This window comes from Paramormyrops kingsleyae, chromosome 1 (assembly GCF_048594095.1).
Source record: "Paramormyrops kingsleyae isolate MSU_618 chromosome 1, PKINGS_0.4, whole genome shotgun sequence".
NCBI lineage: Eukaryota > Metazoa > Chordata > Actinopteri > Osteoglossiformes > Mormyridae > Paramormyrops > Paramormyrops kingsleyae.
In genome coordinates, this window is record NC_132797.1 from 33697446 (window position 1) to 33723275 (window position 25830).

At 46.0% G+C, this 25830-nt stretch overlaps 1 protein-coding gene across 3 annotated transcripts in view; it reads right to left on the minus strand.

Moving 5' to 3' along the window:
* The window catches only part of ofcc1 (orofacial cleft 1 candidate 1), a 53182-nt gene that overhangs the window by 18904 nt on the left and 8448 nt on the right, over positions 1-25830 (minus strand). Inside the window, exons 4-14 of one of the 3 annotated variants that reach the window (XM_023805775.2) lie at positions 23821-23922; positions 22119-22208; positions 21010-21152; positions 19151-19224; positions 18677-18794; positions 15853-16092; positions 12881-13144; positions 12209-12350; positions 8097-8182; positions 6369-6460; positions 1067-1267 (exon numbers count right to left, since the gene is read on the minus strand). In XM_023805775.2, coding sequence (XP_023661543.1) covers positions 1067-1267; positions 6369-6460; positions 8097-8182; positions 12209-12350; positions 12881-13144; positions 15853-16092; positions 18677-18794; positions 19151-19224; positions 21010-21152; positions 22119-22208; positions 23821-23922 — 1552 coding nt within the window. Of the gene's footprint in view, positions 1-1066; positions 1268-6368; positions 6461-8096; positions 8183-12208; positions 12351-12880; positions 13145-15852; positions 16093-18676; positions 18795-19150; positions 19225-21009; positions 21153-22118; positions 22209-22453; positions 22521-23820; positions 23923-25830 lie in introns of those variants that run through there. The other 2 variants (XM_023805776.2, XM_023805777.2) reach the window with 2 other exon arrangements.

The window sequence follows — 25830 nt, forward strand, 5'->3', positions numbered from 1 at the left end:
TGCAGAGCGCATAATAATTCAATTCTAAAGGAGGTTACAGAAGATACAGATTTAGCAAGGTGCTACCGTTCCTGTATGAGGGAGGCAGAGGGCGGTTTTCATACAACATGGGTTTTATCTAAGATGTGCATGGACCCCCTGAAATTACATCAAGGCTCATGAGCTTCTAAATCTACCGTCCACAAACTGTGGCTGCAGGAGGGGAGGAGGCCATTTTGTGGCCATTAATTCGACACCCTCACTCCACTCTCCATTACGCCCTCCGCGGGCCATTTGGTTTGGCTGCGGCCGCTTTCCAGCCCCGTTCACCGCAGTGTTTGTCATCTCTACCTGGCAGCTCTATTGTCTGTCCATGCTTCTTGGTTTCTGTGCGATGTCATCAAGTTTTTTCAGTATTTTTTTCAGGTTTGATCTCTGTCATCTTTTAAACTACTTTCCATATTGTTTTCGAGAGACAAATTCTGTACATGGTCAAATGCTTTGTCAAATTCCATTTCAGTTGGTTTTTACAAGCCAAAGTGAAATTTTTATATATACCAAAATGGGTTTCCTATCACTCTGTTATATTTTGACATTATGAGGGCAAGTCTGTTGTCACTCCATGTGGATGTAAATAGCGTAACTTCCCAATGTGCTCAGAGGATCCTCCGGAGAACTTCAACTCTGAACTTTTCTGCTTCTTTAAACATAACTAACAAAGTGTTTCAGTTCACATGAGACAATTACGAAAAAAAAATTAAAAATCACGTAAATTGTTCTGTGGCCAGCAAATGGAAAAGGGCTGATTCTGGCATCATTCCTGCTGACTGTCCTCAGCTAAAAAGCTGATTGTCTCCGTTTGCTTGCTTAACTTAAATATGTCACACTGCTCCGTGATGAGCTTGGTGCTGTGTTGTGAGTTACTCATTTACATGTGATTCACAGAGTATGGCGGCCATGTGCCATGTACAGAGAGTCCAGTAGAGCGGGGAGAAGCCTCGGCGTGCGAGAGGATGACAGCACACATCAGCAGAGATGAGGGGGAGGGCGGGTGTGGTGGATGGAGCATCAAAGGAGAGGCACTCACGTGCTGACAGGAACGGCGATGGCCTGGAGGAAGAGCCATTGGCTGCAGTAGTGCAGGTAGAGCCGGGCAAAGCTGATCAAAGCCAGTGGCGGGATAACAAGCAGCAGATCAGCGCAGCGCCACCGCGACAGGCCCAGCTCTGACAGCAGCATGCGCTGGGCCAGCCGCGGGCCGGGCCGGCCGCTGCAGGGGCGCCGTGCACTGGGGAGACAGGCAGTCAAGCTTAGGCTGGCCCCCTTGTTTCCCTTTCACTCCCAATCACCACATCCTAAGGGTAGCAGGCCGACAGGGGAAGGATACACCAGCATAAAGCCACCACCATCTAATGACTTTTTTAACGACCTGGTCCTCTGCAGGTCTTCAGAACCTTTACGACTGACGCGGTTTATATTCTGTACAACTGTTAAATGTACTCTGACTAATTTGGCATTATTTATATATTTTCCTTCTGCAGTTTGTATCTGGAAGAGGAGAAATGCACAATGGCCATCGTTTGGGGGATACTTAAGGGTTATTACAACATGACTCACCAGCTGAGATACCTCAGCGAGTCTGGGCAGCAATGCTCCCCTGGCAGAGTACGGGAATCACTTGCAGATGGGAGACGGGCACCCGAGAACAGGATCCTAATCCTGAGTATTTCAGAGAAGTGTGCTGTTTAAATCCTAGGCAGCTAGTCCTGCCGATATTCCAGCTGACACGCTGCCAGGTGGCCTTGGAAGCAGCGATCATTTGGGTCTGTGAGGGGAAGTAAGCCTGCTCCTTAACAGCCTCTCCTTTGCCGCACGTTTTCTGGACCGGGCAAGGTTGCTGTTTTAATAAATGCAACATGTGGTTTTTTATAGACCTATTTCAAACAGCTTTCAGAGGTTTATAAGAAGGAAATGTAAATCCCTAAGTGTGAGTTTATCAGGCACTTGAGGAACACGAAGCCGACAGCTTCCTGCTCTCCCCCGCATCACGTTTTCACGTGGGACACCACGTTTTACATGGTTTGGCTCACGGGGAATAAGTCAGCTAGTGTGACGTGAGGAGGGCCCAGGGCCTTGCATGTGCACCGGGTCATGGCTGTGCGTGCATCGGGACATGGCTGTGCGTGCATCGGGACATGGCAGTGTGTGCACCGGGTCATGGCTGTGTGTGCACCGGGTCATGGCTGTGTGTGCACCGGGTCATGGCTGTGCGCGCACCGGGTCATGGCTGCGCGTGCACCGGGTCATGGCTGCGTGTGCACCGGGTCATGGCTGCGTGTGCACCGGGTCATGGCTGCGCGTGCACCGGGTCATGGCTGCGCGTGCACCGGGTCATGGCTGTGTGTGCACCGGGTCATGGCTGCGCGTGCACCGGGTCATGGCTGCGCGTGCACCGGGTCATGGCTGTGCGTGCATCGGGACATGGCAGTGTGTGCACCGGGTCATGGCTGTGTGTGCACCGGGTCATGGCTCTGTGTGCACCGGGACACAGTTCTATGGTTAAAGGGACATGGATGTCTGTGTACTTGGACATGGCTGCATGTTTACAGGGACACAGACTTGGAACAGACGAGGCCACACTTCCACTCGATCCTTCTGGAAGGGAGATAAAAAGCTGGCCCTTGGAGATACTAAAAGCTTCTTCTGCAACTACTCAACTTCTCTTCTTCACAAATGATTAGCTATGCATGTTTACTGAGCTCCACATATGCAACCACATGACTTCAAAAGGATCAGTACTTTCAGATTCAACAGACAAAAAGCCGCGGAACTAATAATATCAGAAAGTCCCATTCTGTGTGTGGAGCTGGGCCTTGGGCTGTCCTTTCCGCGGAAGGCGGGGCAAACAGTCAGAAGGGGAGTGGCCACACATATGCTGATGACATCCAGCAAAAAATCCAGTTTAATTTACCTGTCAGAGCTGATAGGCCAGCAAGACCTGGTCACTGCTCCAAGCAGAAGGTTGCATTAGGACCTTGTAACATGCCTACATACTCCTCGCGTGACAATCTTTATTAAAGATTGCTGCTGAAAACAGCAGTCATGCACACCGATATCATTCTCGTGTGGGAATAGCAGGAACAATGACACATGCAACATCAGCATCTCTCGGAGAAAGGCTGCAGATCCACTTCTTCCGAAATCCTCCTTCTTTTTTTCTTTCCATAACAAGAAAAGTAGCAGAAATAATTGATCTGAGATTTAGGGGGTACATTTCAATGTAATTAGAGTCTTGATAATTGGGCTAATTAGATGGAATTGTTATGTGAAAGTTAGTTTGATTAAAACAGGTTTCCCCAAAACGAGCAAAAATGATTTAGAATGATAACAGTGGTGAAACACACCACAGTCCAATTAACAAAGCCAACACATAAATGATGAGACTGGGTGATGTAGCTGTGACAGAGATCTACTGCAGAGGTCTGACACAGTAGCACAACAGTGCTTCTCAAAAACGGAAGCCTCCAGCTGCAGAAGCTTCCACCAACTCAAAGTGCAAATAATTTCACTAGTCTTCAGTAAGACCATTCTGTTGGGGTGCCAGAGCTGACTCTCACACACGAGGACCAAGAGAGCCACTAAATCCCTCACCAAACTGCACCTTTCAAAGTTCCCTTCAAACAGGAGTTAGGAATGTATGGACGCATTCAGAAGTCCACTTACTGATCAAGGCTGATGAGGACTGCCATTCATATTGGCAGCCTCCAACCTGGTGGTTATCGCCACCCGTCGCGCAGCACCAACACGGCTGGATATGACAACACTGCGGTTCGCAGGGAGCCCACTAACTACACGTAGACCAATCCTAAATAGCTCTGGGTTCTCAAACATCAAGCACTGCAGACAGGTCACATCTTCAAACACATACCGGTTTAAGAAATTCCAAAAAAGCGCTGCCTGCTATATTTTCAGAATTGATTCATGTTCCTAAAATTGACTACTGTTGTCAATAACAGTGCTTAGCAATACAGTGCTTTCTTTGAAATTATAATTTATGGTTTATGGGTATTATCATGCCATAGATGCTTTTTGAAGCTGCTTTTGAGGTTAGCAACTATAAGGGTACTTTTTGATATGTAAATATGAAAGGATAAAAAGGAGAGGAAATGTAATTAAACTGAAAGAATAGAGAAAGGGACTTGATTCGAATGAAAAAGAAGCTTTATACCAAAGGATGTTATTCTCACTGCATTCAGCATTTCACACATTAGTCGATATTGTTCTCGATCGCTGTTCTTTTTTAATTTTAAGTTTTTGGGTTACCTCTACTGCTCGGACTATTTAACAAGGTGTGGCTTCCAGTGACCAGTGGGTGTTTAGGATAGGGGGCTCTGTCTTTATTTAGGACACTTGTTGGTACTTGGTGAGCTAAAGCCCATAGCTGCAGTAAAGCGGATGCCGGCGTTTCATCTCGGATGAATGTGACAGCGACTCGCATAAAAAGGCATTCCTCTGAAGGGCGTCGAGCTGCTGTTTGCACCTTTAACAGCCCGACTGTCAATTTTCTAGAACAAATGGCTACAGAATCAGCCCCTATTCAACAAGAATCACTCAAAGAGCAACGACAGCATGGGCTATGCCTGTTTAATATATAGCTATTTTTATGACTAATATAAAGTCAAAATAAAGGACTTAAAAGAAGCATCTCTGTCAATGGTTGCTTTCAGATGTGTGAGCTTTATTTATTTATTTTTGTGCAAGCCTATTTTTAAATGACAACAAGCACATCTAATATTCTGTGAACATTATAACTTTAGATACGCATGTGAAGAAGCACAGCCATCCAAAGGAAGCAGAACCGCCCTGTGGCTGATTCTAGCTCCCACCAGCTCCCTAGATGGCAGTAATATCCCTCAATTATCACAAAATGAATTGAAATTCTCCATAGGGGTGCTACACAGCAGAGACCCCACACTGTTAGGGAACGTGTTCCTTACATGAAAGTGCCCAGAGGTTCACCTGCTTTTTTACACACATCTGTGGCTGTTTAGACAAAAGGTGGCAGATAAAAGAAAAATAGGTCCTTTTGTCTTTTTCTTCTGCAAGTCTGCTCTGAGATATTTTTTTTACTGTGCTGGATGGAACCAGGATTCTAACAGAAGAGGTTGGAATTTACACCCAGCCATCAGTCTGTCTAAGGCTGGGAGTTACCCTGGACAGGATTCCATCATGCTCCGGACAATTTAAGAACACCAATTACCTGCATGTGCATTACACATATTTGTAAACATATACGTACTTTTTGTTATGTGCAAATTGCCACCTCTGGTGCTAAATTAAACTTCTTCTGTTGTTTTGTTATATCCCTTTCTGACAGGCCATATGCCTTTGAGCAGATGGATTGTGGTTCGATCATGTGAACCTCAAACAGGCAGAAGGATCTGGCACGCCTCACTCAGGAAGGCAGTCCTTGTTAAAAAAGCAGCCCCAGCAAACCTCAGGAGGGAAACAGGTTCTGTCTCATGTTGTAACAGGTTCTTTTCCACTGTATTACACATATTTAGTCATTAAAGAAAGGCAACTTCATTGTACAATTAATAGTTCGGATTATGGGATGGATTCATAACTCATAAAAGTATAGAATATGCAATGACATCAAATGGCTGCCAGGTGCACACAATCAGGGACGTACACACTCCGGGACTTACGCATTCAGGGACTTACACACTTGGGGACTTACGCACTCAGGGACTGGTGCACTCGGAGACTTGTGCACTCCGGGACTTACGCATTCTGGGAATTATGCACTCAGTGATTTACAGACTCTGGTACTTACGCAGTAAGGGCCTTACATACTCGGGGACTTACGCAATCGGTGACTTACACACTCTGGGACTTGCGCACTCTGGGACTTATACACTAGGGGCCTTACGCATTTGGGGAATTACGCACTCCGTGATTTACACACTCTAGGGCTTACACACTGAGGGCCTTACATACTTGGGAAGTTATGTATTCTGAGACTTACACAGCTGGGGACTTGAGCACCCTGGGACTCGCGCACTCGTGGATTTGTGCACTCTGGGACTTGTGCCCTCTGGGACTTACACACCAGGGACCCTATGCATTTGGGGAATTACACACTCAGTGATTTACACACTCTAGGACTTACACACTGAGGGCCTTACATACTTGGGAACTTACAAACTTGGTGAATTACACTCTCGGGGACTTGTGCACTCAGGGAATTACACACTTTCAGACTTACGCACTCTGGGGCTTACACACTGCAGGACTTACTTACTGAGGGACTTACACAATCAGGGACTTATTCACTCGCAGACTTAGGCACTGAGGAACTTATGCAATAGATGACTTGAGGCACTTACTGTAGGGAGAAGGTGTACTCATCCAGATCATCTGCACACAGGCCTGGCCCCTCTCCCTGTTCGCTTACATGGATTGCACCAGCCTCTGGATTCTTCACCATGGGACAGACATCATGCCTGGTCAGTAAGCTAGAACAATCTGTCATCACATGTTGCACCGTAGCAGAGAGCATGTTACATCCAATCCTCATTCAGCAGAGCCTGTCTGTCAGTAAGGATTAACGGCACTGCTCTGCAAATCTGTATGTTCTTCATTTATCTGACTGCAGAGATACGCCCAGGCTAAGGTGACCAACGGGATGACACTTAAAAGCAGGACACCTGTCTCCAAAGAGGACCAAGGGTCAAGGGTCAAAAAGGAGGACACCCATTAAAAAATTTTGAGTGCAAAATGCAGCCATATCACGGAACCTGAGAATTATCTCGCTAGCGGGATAATGGCATTAAAATAATCAATAAATGATTGCACATGGCCATTCTCAGCATCCAGAGTGTGTGTTCGGGGATTTCACGTTTTCATATTTTCCTTGGGTGGGGGAGAGTGGTGATAGTTTTTAATGGGAGGGCATGTAGGGGGATGGAAAAGAGAGGACAAGGGGGCTAAAAGGACGACACTGAACAGCAGTCCAGAGAGAGGGCTGAAAAACCGGACTGTCTGCGCAAAATCTGGGCAAATGGTCACCCTGGCTGTAGCGCAGCAACATGCTAATGGTTAGTGCCCCCCTTCCTGTCCCGCACCCTAACTGTAGTGCAGCAGCATGCTAATGGTTAGCATCCCTCTTGCTATCACATGCTCCTTGCCCTCGGCTGAGCTTAGCTGCACTGTTCAAAGGTGAACATGCTCAGTGCTGATGCATGCTAATGAGCTCCATGCTTGGAAACAGCCTCTACTGCTACAACGACAACAAGCAGACAAAGATGAGCTGCCAAAAGCAGGCAGATGAGTAAATAAGGAGATTCCTGCTCGGTGACGGGGACATCAAGTGCTTCATGTCTATGGGACACGCAAGCCAAACAGTGCCTGCTTTTTTTTACAGTATACCTGGGGAAACTTCACAGGAAGGGATTTACCCCATGAGTTGCCCCTCTGGGGAAAAGGCCTTGAGAACATTTTAATGAGGGCTGAGCTCCAGCCCAAAAGGCTGCAATTTGATCACCAGAAGCCGAGTCAGGGCAGGTTACAGACTAGCTTGCTTCACCAGTGGCCAAAAGGGTTAAACACTGGGAATCCGACACAGGAAGCTTGTGGTTACAGATCCCCTGCACATGATGACAAATTCACCAAAAAAAAAGAAAAGCTGAAGCCAAGAAAACCATCTCTTTTCTTAATCTTTATCCTGGGAACATTGGACAAGCGAGGCCTCTCCCACTGCACAGGCCTGCCTGACCGGCCTTGGTGAGAACGGGGGCCACTGCGAGGGGACGGCAGGGCCAGATCTGCAAGGAGCAGCCCCTTCGCAATTACCACTTCAAAGCGTGTCAGGTAACCTGATGGCTCTGATTAATTGAGCTTAAGTGCTGTGGCACGCAGGAAGAGGCGTGTTCACACCAATGAAACGGCTTTCTGGCACTGCTGATTTCACAGAATCTGAGCTGCTTTGGCTTGTCAAGCAGATCAAAACTGGCTTTGAAGACCAAAAATACCTGCTAGTGTGAAATGTATTTTGACAAATCTGAGATAATAGTGGGCAGGTTCGCCTGCTTCCAGCTCCTAGATCACGCTGTTACCTTGTAGCGCGTTCCAGCACCTCCTTTCAGCACTGAGGAGTCGCTTGCATTCCCTGCATGCCGGGGGATCGCACTGGAAGCCTCTCCTGCGATAGGGAAAGGCAGCTCTTAAGTTGTGCGGGGCATGGGGGTGCGTGTGAGGAAAGCAGGATGGAGCCAAGGAAATGTTACCAAAAGATGGAAACTGAAGACCGATTTGGAGAGTAACCCTGCCAATTCGGCAGAGGCTGAATAACATTTAAAAAAATTTTTTTAAATCTGGCTTCTCGTGCAAATTCTTAGGATATGATGAAAGAATGACAGACTTCTAAATCAACAAGAAGATAATAAATTAAAGAGATGAGCAATAAGGAATACAGTGTGTGCCCTTGCTTTTTTTAAAGTGTGTTCACACTATGATCACCTCTGTCACGGGTCGATGCTGCCTTTCATATGAATAAATCCCCTCCTGTCCCAAACTGCAGGAGGAAATTGTCTTAATGCACACAATTAGACGTGATGAAAAATCGAAAAAGAAATTACATTGAGTAGTGATACATTCCTCTGTTCTCTCTTCCTTTGGAAAATGACTTTTGAAGTGTTTTTTCTTCCTCTCTTTTGCTGTAATTTAAATGGTAAGCTGCCAGATGTGTGTCTCATGCTTGGAGAGCTACGGCTTTGCATTATTTAGCATATTAACATTTGCAGAATTTAAAAAAGGCTTCCTTCTTTGCCTGGAGCTTCTAATTAAGTAAACCTAAGCTTGATACATGTTAAAATTTCACTATGAGAAACTTTTTTCTTTGCTATTTTTCAGTCAGTCACATCTATATTATAAATATGGAAACTTCCAGGGTGATATAATTTTTCTCTTGCTTCAGGATTAAATATATCTGCAATAATAATTCTAAATCTATGCAACATATCAGAGATCTCTCTGAAGGCTAAATGTACTTAATAGTAGGACAGTTTAGCTTCCAGAATGCAGCCATTTCTGGCAATTTGTTAGAAACGACAGGCTTGACTTTTACACAGATGTAGTTTTTAATTAGTGCTCTTGCTAGTAAACATTGAAAAAGCCTACAGTTGCGAGAGGATGTTTCCTATTTAATTAGTGAACCACATGCTTATGTTATTACTATAATGATAATAAATGCACTAATGTTAATCCACAATTGAAAGAAGTCTGTATAAGCAGACTTTTGCCATTACACAACAACATGAGTTACTATAAATGAAGAATAACTAATTAAATAATTCAAAATTTTACTATCCCCAGTGATAATGATAATTCATTGTGGACATTCAGTACCCATATGGTAAGACCTATTTAATGAACCCACAGAATGCAATTAGTAAATATCTCTATAATAAAGATAATTAAAAATTCAAACAATACTAAGCAATAGCCCAACACAACACCCCCACAGGTCATGTGATCAAAGGTCACATCTAAGGTCACACTGGAGACGGGCAGCTGATCTACTGATAATGCCTGTAACCTTGCCACAGTAACGGGGAATGCTACACCAGCCAGAACCAGCTGTGGCCCTGTTATCCTGGGATGGTCACCCGGCTCTGAGTGGTTCAGCTGGCAAAATGACTCTGATATTCCGCCATGACTTTACATTACACTGTAAATAATTATCTTAATTACAATGCTCTGTTTGTAATTACATTGTTTATAACAGTGCTTCTCAAACCAATCCTCAGGGACCCCCACATAGTCCACGTCTTCCTACTCCCTACCGGGAGCTTGGAGGGAGCAAAAATGTGGACTGTCAGGCAGGGAACTGAAAGGGAGCAAAAATGTGGACTGTCAGGCAGGGAACTGAAAGGGAGCAAAAATGTGGACTTTCAGGCAGGGAACTGAAAGGGAGCAAAAATGTGGACTGTCAGGCAGGGAACTGAAAGGGAGCAAAAATGTGGACTGTCTGAGGATCCCTGAGGACTGGTCGGACTAGGTTGAGAAACACTGCTTTATAATGTATTTCAAAAATTACATTTTAAAGCTTTTTTCTTCATCAAATGTTAAGCAAATGAAATCTGTCATGAAAATGGCAATAACTTCTTAACGCAATAAGTGAAAATGTAAAAGCATCCCTGGAGAGGCAGTGTAAACCTCTTAAAGCACCTGGTCCTACTCCAGGTCACTCCTGACAGTTAGCAATATGATGCTTTATACTTGAAGGTTACTCCATGCAGAGGAACTCACTCTCGCATTCACAGGCTTACAGACGATGAGAAAATTCAAGCTCTGAACTGTGTTACAGACAGTTGTGATCTTCATACCTATCAGCCTACATCATGACAGCCTGCGTCTTCAGGATATACACAGAGATAATGATATTTCAAAACAAAGCATAAACCAGATCAGTGCTGGGCAGATGCCCTTTAATACATAAGCAACACAATAAAAATGATGGTTTACAGTCCCAAAGTGTTTATCATACTAAGATGAGGAGTGGTTTTGCTGTGAAATGATTCTGGTAGTGATACCAGGAAGAGCCATGTCAGTGAGCTGTGCAAAAGTGACCAGAAATATCCAGCAAAAAAAAATACAGGAATGAAAGTCATTTCTGCCTTCGGATTATCATGGTTCCCTTACCTCTCAAAAATAATGTGAGCTGATCTGTTTAGCAAAACAAGCATTAGCACATGAAACAAGGTGCATGGGGCAGACTGAGAGACACCATGCAATCTTCTACCCTGCTTAAGAACTGCTGATTCCAGACATTTGGGGTCAGGAAGGACATAAATCTCCATAGTACCCCCAGGAGCGGTGCGGACGCTTCCCTTGTGGGTGTTAGGATCCCAGTGGGAGGTCAGGGGTCCCCCCGCAGAGGAAGTGACAAGCTGTGAAACGTAAGAGGACAATCTCTTCCACATGTGGCTCTGCTCTGAGAGCGGCACGAAGCTGTCAGGCTCCATCACGCTAAAATGGGCCAGAATACTACCCAGCAGACATGTGAAGACTCTTTTGTAATTAAAAGGCTCTGTGATGTTTAAAGCTGAGCACTCCAGAAACCTTTCGAGCTGTTAAATAAAGAGGAATCCTGCCAAAAGGGACGTGTCCAGGTGGCAGGCTGCTCTTTGGGTCTGATGGCCTAGATGGATGAGCAGCATCCAGTCACAGGTGCAGCATCCTTTGCAAGCCCCAGCAGATACTGGAGGACCCCTATCCCATCAGTCTCTGATACCCTACAACACCCTGCCGCCCTAGAAGGTCTTGCCGCTCTACTGGGCAATGCTGCTCCAGGAGTTTCTCCTTGTCTCATAAGGCCCTGCAGTCCGACTAGGTCTTGTACGTTTCTTCAATTTGAAAACAAGTTAAACATGTCAGCCATTGTAAATGATACAAATAAAGCAAACATACCCCTGTAGTTCTAGAACAAAAATGGTGCAGAAGTCACCAGAAATCACTCGACAGTACAAAGTACAGGGCTCAGCCCCTCATCCTAGAAACAATTTGGATTTTCATGGCATTCTTATTTCTCTAAGATATACAGGCACCCTTAACAGTGGAGTGCGAACTGGAAGCGCTCATGAAGAACTCGCCATGCGTCCCGCGCCTCCTCTCTGCGTGACGCCGTCGCTTCTCATCTGCTGTTTCCCAAACAAATGTAGCATGTCCACAGAGAGAAAATATAAATATGCAAATCGTGCACGGAGAGGTTAAGCGAGAGGCGGCTGGAGGACGCCGCTGCACGGCTCACGCGCTTTGCTTGTATATTTTATGGTTCGTCACTGTTCTAATTGTATGCAAGGTTGTGATTGTGCTTATCGCGCCCGAAAGATGGAGATGCATGGCCAGGAGGAATATTAATGCTCTCTGGGGTCTGATCACAAATCTGCCTGCAGTAAATGTTTAGATTTGAGTGCTGTGTGATTCCACAGTGCACGGAGTGCTGATGTCTCTGTAGTCGCATTTGTACTACTGTATTTTTAACTACATCTGCATCAAGGCTCCCCAGTACATAGCGGCAGGACCCTGAGGGCATCTGAACTTGCCCATTACATGCTGATCAGCATTTACAGGTAGGCAGGTGCAGTTATGAATACCAGCACTCATATATTCATGGCAGACAGATGGCTGTCAGTTACCCCCCTCCAGCACCCCGGTCAGGTCTCACCCTGCAGCGACGCTGAGGAACACACAGAGGGTGCCGATGGACTGACAGGGGGCTCCTCATGCCCTGATTCCTGGCTGCCCCCTGGGATAGGCAGGCTGACGGTAAGGCCCTCCGCAGAGCTGCCCCGGGGCAGCTTCTTCACCTAAGGAGAATGAACCAGAGAGGAAATGGGCCAGAAGAAGGGTCAATACTCAATTATGAGACAAAGCCATGTGGGCTGGAGATGATTGGTGAGGCTCCTCTACTGTGTCGGTGTAACATTTAAGAGCAGCCATGACGGCTGGGGCTGGTGTTGGAGTGTGACTAGAGATGACCAGGCTTCGGTGAGATTCCTCTTAGACAGAAAGTGCGTAAATACTGTGTCGGGTCACATTTAAGAGGGCACAGCCATGACGGCTGGGGTCGGTTTTGCTATTGAAGCCATATAAACGCTGAATGAGAAACAAAGGTTTGGTTCCTTAATGCAATTAAGCTGTTGGCTAATTGGATCAAAGCATGGCCTGCAGTGCATCCGGCACGTTGTGTGAAGATGTGGCTTGTTTACAATCTGGATCCCGTTTCCAATTTCCCCGCTGAAGCGATTTAGCACAAACAGGCACTCCTGGCTGCAGAGGCGTGTGGGTTCACGTCAGGCAAAACCCGAGCCCTGCGGCCCGTGGGCCAGAGCCCCACCTGGAAGTAGAGGTTACACAGCCAGCCATCCAGGTCCGCCGACATGACAGCCTCCATCTTACGGTACTGGTCAAGGCTTGGGGACGGGCATCCTCGCAGGAGCGGCGTTTTGAATTTTCCCTGGATGGTGTCAAAGCTGCAGTCACAGACGGGGAAGCCACCCCAAGCCAGCACAGTGCCCATGGGGCCCTGCTCTCCAGAAAGAGACAGCAGCTCGAACTGCAGGATCATGGAGGGCAGGACAGTAGCGGCAGAAGGCAGGACCTGTACAGGGGACAGGAGAGCCTAAGGAGAGCAGTACATGGTGCCTTTGTTTATACAGATCTGACAGGACCTGCACAGAGGACAGGAGAGCCTAAGGAGAGCAGTACATGGTGCCTTTGTTCATACAGATCTAACAGGACCTGCACAGAGGACAGGAGAGCCTAAGGAGAGCAGTGCATGGTGCCTTTGTTTATACAGATCTGATAGGACCTGCACAGAGGACAGGAGAGCCTAAGGAGAGCAGTACATGGTGCCTTTGTTTATACAGATCTGACAGGACCTGCACAGAGGACAGTAGAGCCTAAGGAGAGCAGTCTCGGAGGCTTGTGTGTTTAGGCAGCTTCACAGGTGTCCTGAGAGCAAGTGGGGAAACTCGCCCCTCCTTCTGGAAGTAATCCAAAGACTTTTATCCCTTAAATCTTCCTGGCTAATTTGCTGTTGTGATAATTTAAAAACTCTTCGGGTTGCATAAAGAGATTTTCATGCTGTTTGGTTACAATATAGTACACAAAAATTTGCACTGCTATTCCTGACGGACCACAGAGGGGCATGTATAGGGTCTCACGCTGGTCTTCAATGTAAAAAAACGACACAAATGACCACCGTGTTTCATTAAAGGTGCAAAGACATACGATGACAGGAACTGGCTGCATACTCACAGAGACCTCCACCTCTGAAAGAATGAATCAAAGTTCTCGCACTGAAACAGGAGGGAAGCGGTCATGATGGAATCAAAAGAATGAAAAGGGGGAAAAAAAGCAAAATTTTGTCATCTTCATGTTCTTGTTCTTTGTGACTGCCTTAAATATTCGGCTTGGGATCGGCACGCTTTCCACTTGAAGGTAACTCGGTGTGAAGGCTGGAGGGACTCCGCCAGTGTACAAAGACACACGGAAGTGAGCTGCGAAGACGCTGCGTCTCATCCAAGAACCAGCGAGAGAAATAAGCTGTCAGCCTCCTCCTACAATCGCTAATTCCTGATTCTCACCCCGGAAATCACACAATAACGTGGGTAAACACAGCACATAAAGGCATTTCCGACACTCTCAGACAAATCTGATTGTCACTTTCACAGCGAATGACGGGCCCACGTTTGGGAAGCAGCAGGCCTTCTGACTTGCACCGTTAAACCATTTACCTCTGAATGGAGTCACGTGTCCATCTCATATCCCACTCTGCCAATTATTTCCCAAGGGACAGAAAAGGCACGATGGGGCAGCTACTGTAGGTGATTTCACTCCCAATGGCACTGATGTTTCCCGTCGTCTATTTGCAGGACTAGGGCCTCGCCTCAAAGCCACTTTCTGTTTCGTTTTACATCCAAATGGGAAGGATGGTTTTTATCTTTATAACAGTGCCTATAGATTAAATCTAAAGAATAGTGTGCATTTTGGCACCTATTAATAGTAGGGACATTAAAACATAAGAAATACCACTGACTCACAGTATCTACAGGTCACAATAATCACTCATGAGAAACGCAACGCCATCAAGACATTTCTGGCTAATATAAACAATACATCCTGCTTGTCGACCGGATAAATGGACTCCCTAGATTCTGCACCTATCATCAAAGGCTTCTGATACTTTCTTCATCATCCATCAGGGTGATGGTGAGGGTTTCTGTGAGGTTTCTCTTTCCGACCCTGACACTTTCTTCATCATCAGTCGGGGTGATGGTGAGGGTTTCTGTGAGGTTTCTCTTTCTGACCCTGACACTTTCTTCATCATCAGTCGGGGTGATGGTGAGGGTTTCTGTGAGGTTTCTCTTTTTGACCCTGATGCTTTCTTCATCATTCGTTGGGGTGATGGTGAGGGTTTCTGTGAGGTTTCTCTTTCTGACCCTGATGCTTTCTTCATCTTCCGTCAGGGTGATGGTGAGGGTTTCTGTGAGGTTTCTCTTTCCGACCCTGACACTTTCTTCATCATCCGTCAGGGTGATGGTGAGGGTTTCTGTGAGGTTTCTCTTTCCGACCCTGACACTTTCTTCATCATCAGTCGGGGTGATGGTGAGGGTTTCTGTGAGGTTTCTCTTTTTGACCCTGATGCTTTCTTCATCATTCGTTGGGGTGATGGTGAGGGTTTCTGTGAGGTTTCTCTTTCTGACCCTGACACTTTCTTCATCATCCGTCAGGGTGATGGTGAGGGTTTCTGTGAGGTTTCTCTTTCCGACCCTGACGATTTCTTCATCCGTGACACACCGTCTGGATGATGTGTGCTCACGGCCCTCTAGAAAAGACACTAAATTTTTCACAACATTTGTACTTCATTTTCATTCCAATAAAACACTGTGCCCTTATATAAATGAATAATAGATCTTCCGTTTGATTTACATGCATGGATTAAATGTCATGTTTGAGAAGCAGCAGTGTTATTCATATTGGATTTCCCTGAAGTAAAACCTACCAGCTCCCTGACATATTTTAATACCACCTTCTCCATGCTCATGTACTCGCTCAGTGTTTAATATAAGTTTTCATAGCGCCTTCTGACTGGAACTGTAAAGTGGCGGGGGCCTCGTCCCGATTAACGGGTGTCTGCATTCTCTGCCTGTCTAAAACGTGACTTTCTATGCACAGCATCCCCTAACCTGGTAGTGTAGGGTGTTGTTGCGACATCAGATGCTTAACTATGGTCCTCGTCCCACATGATTGGCCCCACCTGTCAAAACATGGTACTCCATGCGGCGAGATCACGTGTGTGCTTACGCCAAACAGCCTTTGGTCCAGATGCAGCTCCGTATCATGGAAACGACCCCGGTGCAGCACGGGCTGTGAGATTGCGGGCCAGGGATGCGTACGAAGGCGAGACCAGCGCAAGGGTGCCCCCCCCAGACGGCTGTGTAATGTGGACTTCACGGCATACCGCCCCTCTGGGAGCTTGTCCCTCACTGCACGGAGGCAGTGCAGCTGGATCTCCACAGGCTGCGGAGTCTCCTTCCACTCCACCTGTGCAGGAAAAGCTGCAGTGCGTCACGCTCACAGAGTCCTGCACACACCTGCAGCTGCACTGGTTTTTGTTTGGCTATTTTGCAGGGCACACATGCAGCGTCATGCCCCACACATCCATCACATTTTCTTAGAAGATTCTGAGTGGTTCTATGTGCATAAAACAGATATTTTTGTCATGATTTTAAAAATGCATATGAAACATGCAGTGAGACACTGGAGAGCATGTCTACAGAGCTGCGTCCCAGCTGCTGCATTTCCACCCAGCTCCATATCTACATGCTTCAGCTTCCCGGGAGCTGAGTTGAGCACGAGCCTGGAAATCCACCAGCTACTCTACAAAAATTGAGGACACGAGATCCTTAGGATTAGTTAGGAGGCAGGAAGTTAAAAACGACATGTGAGCAGCCACGCTAAGTGGTAAGCCTCCGTGGCGAAGACGTGGGTGGTGATGACACACGGCATAGCGCCGGGAGCGTCCGGAGCGCCGCCCATCGCATTGGCGCCAGAGTTAAACACATCTTCGCCAAACTGAGTTTAAGCCCCTGACAAACTAAGCGATTTAGCGAGTGCTTCTGGGATGAGCCTCTTGTTTCGGGGAGCGCCGTAGTGCCACATCCCAGTGAGAGGCAGCCATTCACCGTCAGGGTGAATGTTTGATGTCACATCTACACACGTTTAGCTAAAAGTCGTTCACTGCTCCTTCACTCAGGAGGCTAAACGATTCATAAAACTGAAGGCTCACATTATTCAGGAATGTATGCCTCTGTACCTTATTTTTAAGGATATAATGTTCACGTTTTCCTTTCCAATCGCTGCTGAATGTCAGTAAATCCATACCGGTTTACAGCACTGTATTTGACATTTACCATCTGCACAGATTCCATGGTGATTTCCTCCACTTATGTGCGTGTGTGTGTATACACATTATACACACAGCATGAGTATCCCCCTCAGCGCTAGCCAATCATACGCAGTCATACCCGTACATGGTGAAATACCACAGTGACAGTACTTTAGCTCAGCTGTGTTGGGTTGAGGGAGACCCAAAAAGGCCTCTTAATGTAAATGAAGCTTACACTTGTGGTGCCGGGCAGTGTGGTGAAGGCAGTACTGGGAGCCCACAGCGTGCGCTGGCAGCACCCCTGGTGGCAGGAGAGGTGTCCCCCTCCCAGTGCCTGACATGATTCCTGCACGCTTTTTTATCTGTGCCTCTGCAGAGGGTGGTGTGCGCGGAGCAAGACGCCCGACTTGTGGTGTGTATTGGGGGGGGGGGACTGATCTCCTTCCCTGGGTAGCTGGAGCTAAAGCGAGTTTAGCCCACACGCCTGCCACACGTGGAGGTTAAGGCTGTGAGCCGCGCCGCCCGCCAGCCAGTCAGCCAGTGGCCCAGGGCCCTTTCATCCAGCTCTGCACGGCCAGTGCCAGTGCCGTGCTCCCTGCAGCACGAGTGAATCTCCCAGCACAGAGCGACCAGGGCTGCATTGGAGACGGCTGCTTGGCCTGCAGTTGCGTGTGACTGAAACGCCATAAGATCCCAGTGGTCCTGCAGATGAGAGGGCACTGCACTTTTTACTGCGATGGAGCTGTATCCCTGCAGACGAGAGGACGCTGCGCTTTTTACTGCGATGGAGCCGTATCTCTGCGAATGCCGACTGATTACTAAACACACACTTAACATACAGGAAATGCTGCATAAAAGAAACTTCTTTTCTTTCAAAGTACAGGCTAATATTCAGAGATTAAGCTTTCTTGTTAATTATTTTCATTTTAATTAGTAAATCTTAATTAACAATGAACATTTACCCCTAAAAATTTTGGCATCGGAATGAAAAAAAATATATATATGCAAATAAATAGGACAATCTTTTTGGAACCTGAAGGCAGGATTACTGATGCAGGCAGACTTAGTTATTAAACACATCCTAAATTAAATGCCTGCATGAATTTTGCACAGAAATACATTTTCATAGTTTTCCATGCCAAATGTGACATTTTATATTTTAGATTCATCTGCTGCAGTAATTTTGGAAATGTCATATAAACAAAGATTTTGTCATTTACCAATGAAATTACTATGCATGGCAGGCTGGCCGCTGCATTTTCTGGCTGCGCCGGTTGTTTCAAGTCAGCAAGCCATAAAAAATCTTTATCTCTGTGAAACACAGCAATTTGGGAGATAATCGAATGGTGACTGGGGGGCAGAAGTGCCAGTCTGAGGAATTATACCACAATCTCGCTGCATTTACAACCTTCCTCAAAGCGAGCTGTCACCCTGGCAGGAAGAGGCTGATGGGAGATTCATTACATCTGCGAGGCCGCGCCGGGACCGCGCCGGGACCGCACCGACCGCCTCCCGCTGGAACACAACGGCGCCCTCCTACACGCATTCAGTATGGCAGGGAAAGCGAGCAGCGCCTGCAATGCAGCTGTGAACGCAGCTCTCTGTCCCACTGACAGCCCCATTGACTCCAGCATTTCATTTAATTACATCATTTCAGATCCTCGGCGCTGGCTGACTGTCTGTCTGTCGCCATCCTCCTCTGGAAGTCGCGCCAGCGCCCATCGTGGGCACGGCCCCTACCTGCCAGCGGAATCCCCGCTCCGCGCCGGGCGCTGCCGGCTCTGCCGTCAGCTGGCCGTACTCAGCGACCACCTCGCCTTTGCGTCTCTGCAGTGCGGTCAGCATGTGACCCTCGGCTCTGGAAGAGGAAGTGGCGAGTTAGCTGGCGCCAACTGCATGGGGAATTCATGGGGAATTCATGGGGAATTCCCGAAAAGCAACCCGGCGGTGTCCTTTAACCAGGGTTGACCAAACGGCACAGATGCCTTGGAGCGGAGTAAATAAATGAACTAAAAAATGGGTAAAATGCAATACAAAAGAACATCTAACCAATGGTTTCAAATGTTATACTGGATGGACCAGACCTGCAACATGGCCTGCCAGCTTCTTTACCCACAATGCAATGGGTCAGATTAATTGTGTCATATACAAAATGCTAAACTATTTGCTATAAATGCAACTCGCATGAAACCATTAGGGATAAATGGGACGTACTGGTGAAAAGCTGCACGGATCCTTTCTGGCAGAATCTTCTCCTGGTGGCTGGGAATTCTGAGTAAACTAAATCCCTTTAGACAAAAAGAGAAATGTTTACATTACTAACAAGCAATAGCAGAGTGATGTACGAAGACACAGTCATGCTAATGATACCTATTACTGCTCCCGTTACTACAACTGCTGTTACCACAACCGATATCCTTACTACTCCTGTGACAACCGTTATTTTTATAGTAACACACATGAGCACTTCTAAGAAACCTGGAAAATTCCCTGACTTTCAGTAACACTAACAGCATTATAGGAAATCCCATTTAACGTTGTTAAAATAACGGCTGCCTTTTGGATTCAGTTCAGCGCCTCTTAATTTCCCCTTAAGAAGGACATCAGTCTTCTCTCCTCTGTAGCAACTGTGCATCGTCGCAAACGGAACAACTTTGGGCAATCTGCACCATACAGATGGTCTGAGTTAGCCAAAGCCCATAAACAAGGGCTAATGCAATCTATGGGCAATCGATAGAGACCAGGCCCTACGGACACCCACCATGCGATGGGCATTTTTCAGCACATTCAGTCAGCAGATTCTAGAACAGCTCTATTGCAGAGTGACTTTTAATTGACAGCACCTTGTGAACTGTGGCAAGGTTCGGTGCTTAAAATGCTCTGATCCAGGACAGACACTCTGTGAGTCTCCCGCGTAGGAAGCTCTCGAGCAGCAAGGGAATATGCTATTGTAAGAGAAAAACACAGATCCCCCGGAGTACAGATCTGCAAGACATGCCCTGCGGTCCTGACTCTGCATTTGATCTATGGCTATGTGCTGTGTGATCAATTTTTCACGTTTCCTCTGTATAATTCACGCAAACTCATCATTCTTCTCCATTTGGTAAGCCGGCAGATAACCTATTTGATCATTTCTTTAACCCATATAGGTATGCTTTTACTAATGGTTGATTTTTATACATATTTTTCTAGAATTAAACATTCCCCATTGAAAAAAGCAGACTAATCTGCTACGAAGTCTTATTTAATTAGCTGCTTCTTAAATTCACAGCAGCACTGCACACACTTATGATCCTGCAGCATTAATATGAGAAGACAGTCATACTGTATTAGTCATCAAAAGCTACATGTCATATAACAGAGGCATTTAACATGCACACACAGGAATAAGAAACACAGGCATGTAGCCGGCGTGTCATCACAACTACAGAGCAGATTCACTGCACTTTCTCAGATGAAATGAACTTTCAGAAGTGCAGGAGGCACTGAGGGGCAAAAGTTGTTCTTCTGTGGATTTGCAGCTTGAGATGACTGCAAAGTGGAACCACGTTGCAGTGTATTTAGCAAGCCAGTTGATGCTGTTTCAGATAAGGGATGGTCACTGTTTTAAATATAGAAACAGGACAGACAGGGTGATGGGTCAGATGGAGCTACAGAACACTGCTTAGGTCCTCCTGGCTTAAAGCCATGGGATGGTCACTCTGTGACTTTAAATACAGTGAGATGCAGGGAGATGGCTCAGACAGAGCTACAGAACACTGCTTAGGTCCTCCTGGCTTAAAGCCATGGGATGGTCACTCTGTGACTTTAAATACAGTGAGATGCAGGGAGATGGCTCAGACAGAGCTACAGAACACTGCACTGCTCAGGTCCTCCTAGTTTTACACCATGGGACGGTTGCTCTGTGACTTTAAATACAGAGAGATACAGAGCAATGGATCAGACAGAGCTACAGGACACTGCCCAGGTCTTCCTGGATTTAAGCCACAGGACGGTCACTCTGTCACTTTAAATACATAGAGATATAGGCCAAAGAAGCAGACAGATGCTGCACAGGTCCTCTTAGTTTTAACCTTCTGCTCTGCATAGCTGCCCATGGTGATCATGTCATTCTGCACGGACTCCTCCATCCGCTCCACGTAGCGAGGAACCCCCTCCCGCTCCCAGGCCTCACACTGGCGACCGGCGGGGCTCTTCGACTCTGACTGCAGCTCACCTGGGAAACACAGACACAGCATAGGGGCAGGCAAAAGCAGGCACATATACACAATCCTGACAGCTTCTAAGTGCGGCTTCATCACGCCAGCAGCTAGTTGCCTCTGAGTTCACATTTACCACATTCAGGTACCTTCCTCCTCTTTCGACACTGGCAGACACACCACAGTGTGCAATTCTCACTGGCGTGCAATGTATATGTATTTCCATTAGAGAGGCTCAAAAGTGAATGAACTCACACGGTTCATCATATACGTGAACAGCAGTACTACTAGGTTAAGGTGTTTCCTGTCAGTTGCAGATATCGTTGTGAGTTTGTCTAGGAGCTGCAACCCTCAGCGGGCTGAAGCCAAACCCCAGAGAAGGTGAGGCAATGGCACCAGCTGCCTTTGTGCTCTGGATGAGTGAGGGAGGAGGATCATAGGTGGCTTAAAGCTCTTAATCCCAGTTGCCGTCTACCTTTCACACTCAGCGTACATCTGAAAACAATGGGATGGCAGCTAATCTCACTGCCACAGTTAAAACCGAAGCAATACAAATAACAGAAGCAGGATAAATTCCAGGGTGCAGCAGCAGGATTAAATCCTTCACATCCTGACTGGAATCACAGCATGATGGCGCCGGTGCAGCCAAATCACACCCAACTGAACGATTCGGTAAAACCGTCTGCCATCCTATCTGTCATTCAGAGGAATTATGGCTAACAGAAGGCAGGCCAGTCAAAAGGCAATGGTGACCCCCCAAGGAACCACTGTACTACTCTACTGTCAAGGTCTTTACACTGCCAACACTGAAGTTTCCTTCTTTGTTGTAAAATGCAGAGAGCTTCCTCACTCTTTGTGATACGGTGCTATATGGTGTACTGACATGCTAGCTGGTAAATCTGCGGTAGGGTTACGGTTAGACTCTTAGTGAGAGCTTCTGCATTCTCTGTGATACAGTACTTCTTGGTGTACTGATATGCTACCTGGTACATCTATGGTGGTTGTGGCCTGGTCTTCATTCAGTATCTCAGACATCTTCAGAAAGAATTCTCTTTCATTTGCTGTTATTAGCTCTGGAAAAAAAAAACAAATAAGAAAAAAAAGAAAATAGAAAATAGAATAGGGACATTTCACAAAAAACATTCAGGTAAATCTTTAATATGGTTGCTAAAACCATAACGTCAATCCAAATGGTTATGCTTGACCAAATACTGTAACTCTACAAAGTAAAATGCAGAGTTTACATATGACCAAAATTAGATATTTATGGTGCACCTTATTCAATTACAACATCTGAACCTACATGAATTTACATTACCTTTTACTATTTCAAAATATGGGTAAAATTTGTAAGATGGCTAATCGCACTGATACATCATTAGAAGGCTGCTCTGCTAGTGATGATCATGAATAAGAAGCATTTTTAAGTACAGTGGAATATGAAGACCCACTAGAGACCATTATCATTAGCAAAAATATGTATAACACCAAAGTTTCCCAATGAATCCTAGCAAAACCCAGTATTTTTAAATTTATTCCTTATTTTATCTCAGATTTTCATACAACGTTATTAAATGATGATGCTAATCTGTAATGCTATAATTATGGCTAAGTAATGATTGCATCCCTCAACAATCATCTGGTGGTTTCATTCTGACTTTGACAGGCGGTGGATCCATATGAATATTCAAAACGAAACGGCTAATCAAAATATTCCGCTTTATGAGAAAATAATGATTTCCATTACACAGTCTACATGAATAATATCAGCTTCTGACACTATTTAGACGTTTGTATTTTTTGTCTAATTGCTAACATGCTTCATTTGTCTGTAGATCCAGCCCATGGACAGAGGATGTGTCAACATCTTCAATCTAAATGAGGATAATCACCCCGAAAGGCCCAAATCCAGGCATTACCTAAACCCCACCTACAAACACAGCAATGCCAGGAAATGGGTCATCTCCAGAAACAGGCTGGCATCTTTGGTAAGAGCACAAAAACTCGCAGAAACGCAGGAGCCACACAAAGGGTGCTGGGGGGCTCTTAACGATGACGATTCCATCAGACGGCCCATAATGCTCGTGGTTATGGTTGGCGTAAGTATCAGTAACATGTGTGAAAAGCCATCAATGTAAAAAGATGTGCTAATAATTCTGAGATTTCCGCTTCCATAATAGGTAAAATGTGAAATGCCTCATGAAAGGCTGCCCGGCGATGAGGCATAAATACTAATACATTCGGAGGAGAGGCGTCCTATTATGTGAGAGCCTTCTGATTTAATGAAATCTCAGATAGAACGTGCTGGTATAACTTCAAAAATATGAGTGAAATGGCTTTCTGTTAATAGCTCACTTTTCATTATAACATGCATATTGCCTAACTCCCAGGAGCACGCTTTTAATAGGTCTGGGTGGGGGTGGGGGCTGCTTATTGATACTGTACGGTGATACAGTATGGGATCCCCACTGCTAATATGCCATGGATGCAAAGGCAGCGGGCAGGAAGGTGACTGACCGACCACTGGCACCTCTGATCTCCACTGGGCATGGTGCACCTCCACGTCCAGCATGTCAACACAGACTTTACTTCCCATCAACGCGATAGGTTCAGCGACTGCAATCAGTGAACCTGTTCACCTCCCTTTAATGAACCGAGGGGCTATTATGACAGAAAATGGCTTACTTAATTCAAGCTCATCCTCCGTGCCGACCTCCATCCTGGGCCGCCTTGGGTTGGTTCCCTCTGCCATCGGCAAGCCAGAGTCATTCTGGGTGAATTCATTTCCTGTGGAAAGCACGCAGTGAAACGGGGAGAGGTGCTGCTGGAGTTTGCGAGCAGGCTGGTCATCGGCTATTAGAAGGACATTAGGCAGGATGATAACTGTACATTAAGCAGGATGTTAACTGTACATTAAGCAGGATGATAACTGTACATTAAGCAGGATGATAATTGTGAAAGCCTTATTTTGGCTAGGCAATAGGCCATGGGGGCACGCAATATTCCATATAGCAATGCGACAGGCTGAGTGGCTATGGGATAGACTTTGTGGTTGTGCGATAGGCCATGTGACTATGGGATAGACTATGTGGCTATGCGACAGGCTGGGTGGCTATAAGATAAGCCATGCAGTTGTGCGATAGGCCATGTGACTATGGGATAGACTATGTGGTTGTGCGATAGGCCATGTGGCTATGCGACAGGCTGGGTGGCTATACGAAAAGCCATGCAGTTATGGGATAGGCCATGTAGCTATGGGATAGCCCATGTAGCTATGTGATAGGCTGTATAACCATGTGATAACCCATGCAACTATGTAATAGCCTGAGTAGCTTTGAGACAGTCCATATTTTTATGTGATAGGCCATGTGGCTATGCAGTAGGCTGACTAGCTATGCATTATGCAGTGTAACTATGCGATATAACTATATAATAGCATGAGTAGGTTTGCAATAGGCCGTGTAGCTATGCAATAGCCCTTGTGGCTATGCAACAGACCATGCAGCTATGTGATAGCTAGGTAGCTATGTGATAGGCCATGTGGAGACGTGTGGAGGCTATGTGACCGGTTCTCAGGGCCATTCACTGAGGCCCTGAGAGCTCAGGGGCCTAATTAGCATGTTGCCAAAGGTCACAGTGGGCAAATCTCTTAAATACAACCAGCCATATGTTGGTTCTGTTTAAAAAGCAGTAATGAGAAAATTTACAAGTTAAAGTACTTGGCACTGAAAGCCGAAACCCTCCTAATGATTAAGGTCGCTAGCTCACAGAACCTTCTGGAACCCTTAACCCAGATCTTATTGACTTCTTATTAGCCATTGATGACCTATGGACAAAAAAGCTGCTGGAATTACAGCAACCTGCCCCCACAGGTTAGTGAGAAGAATATACATTAGTGGCCAAAGTTGTGGAAACACTTAGCATTTTTGGCATTACACTTTAAAAATTACTACATAAATATTGGTGATAACGTTTATAGACAATCAAAGAATTTTACAAATATACACTGGATGATTAAGTAAGTAACTGGAGCGGTTGAATAAAGTTCTGCAGTCCCTAAAAATTTGCAGCATTTCTGCAATTTTGGACACTATAAACCAAATAAAAAACACAAAATCATTCAACATCTTGTCTACAAGAGAAACACTTCAATAAAATACAACCTGCAAATTAAAAAACATGCATCTCAGTGCTGCCTTGAAGCTTCTGCAAGGAAATGTCAAAGCAGATCTGTACAAGTTCAGTTCTCAAGCTGGGAGAATATGCTCCGTGGACCTGCTCCCGCACACAGAGTTTATAATGCACGGCTTGCACTTGCTGCCAGTGGAGAAAGCCTGGGCGCTTTAGGGAAATCTTGTGTCAGGCATTAGCAAAGCCGACACACAGGAGAGCATGTGAGGACTGGCATGTCGTGAAGAAGTGCATGTTCACCGTGTTAAAGCTGAAGCCCACATATAGTGCCTTGAGAAAGTATTCATACCTCTTCAACTTTTCAACCACAAACATAAATGCATTTTACTGGGATTTTATGTGATAGACCAACACAAAGTAGCATATAATTTTGAAGTGGAAAGAAAATCATACATGGTTTTCAGAATTTTTTACAAATCAAAATCTGAAAAGTGTGCCGTGCATTTGTATTCAGCCCCCTCTGAGTCAATACTTAGTGAAACCACCTTTCGCTGCAATTACAGG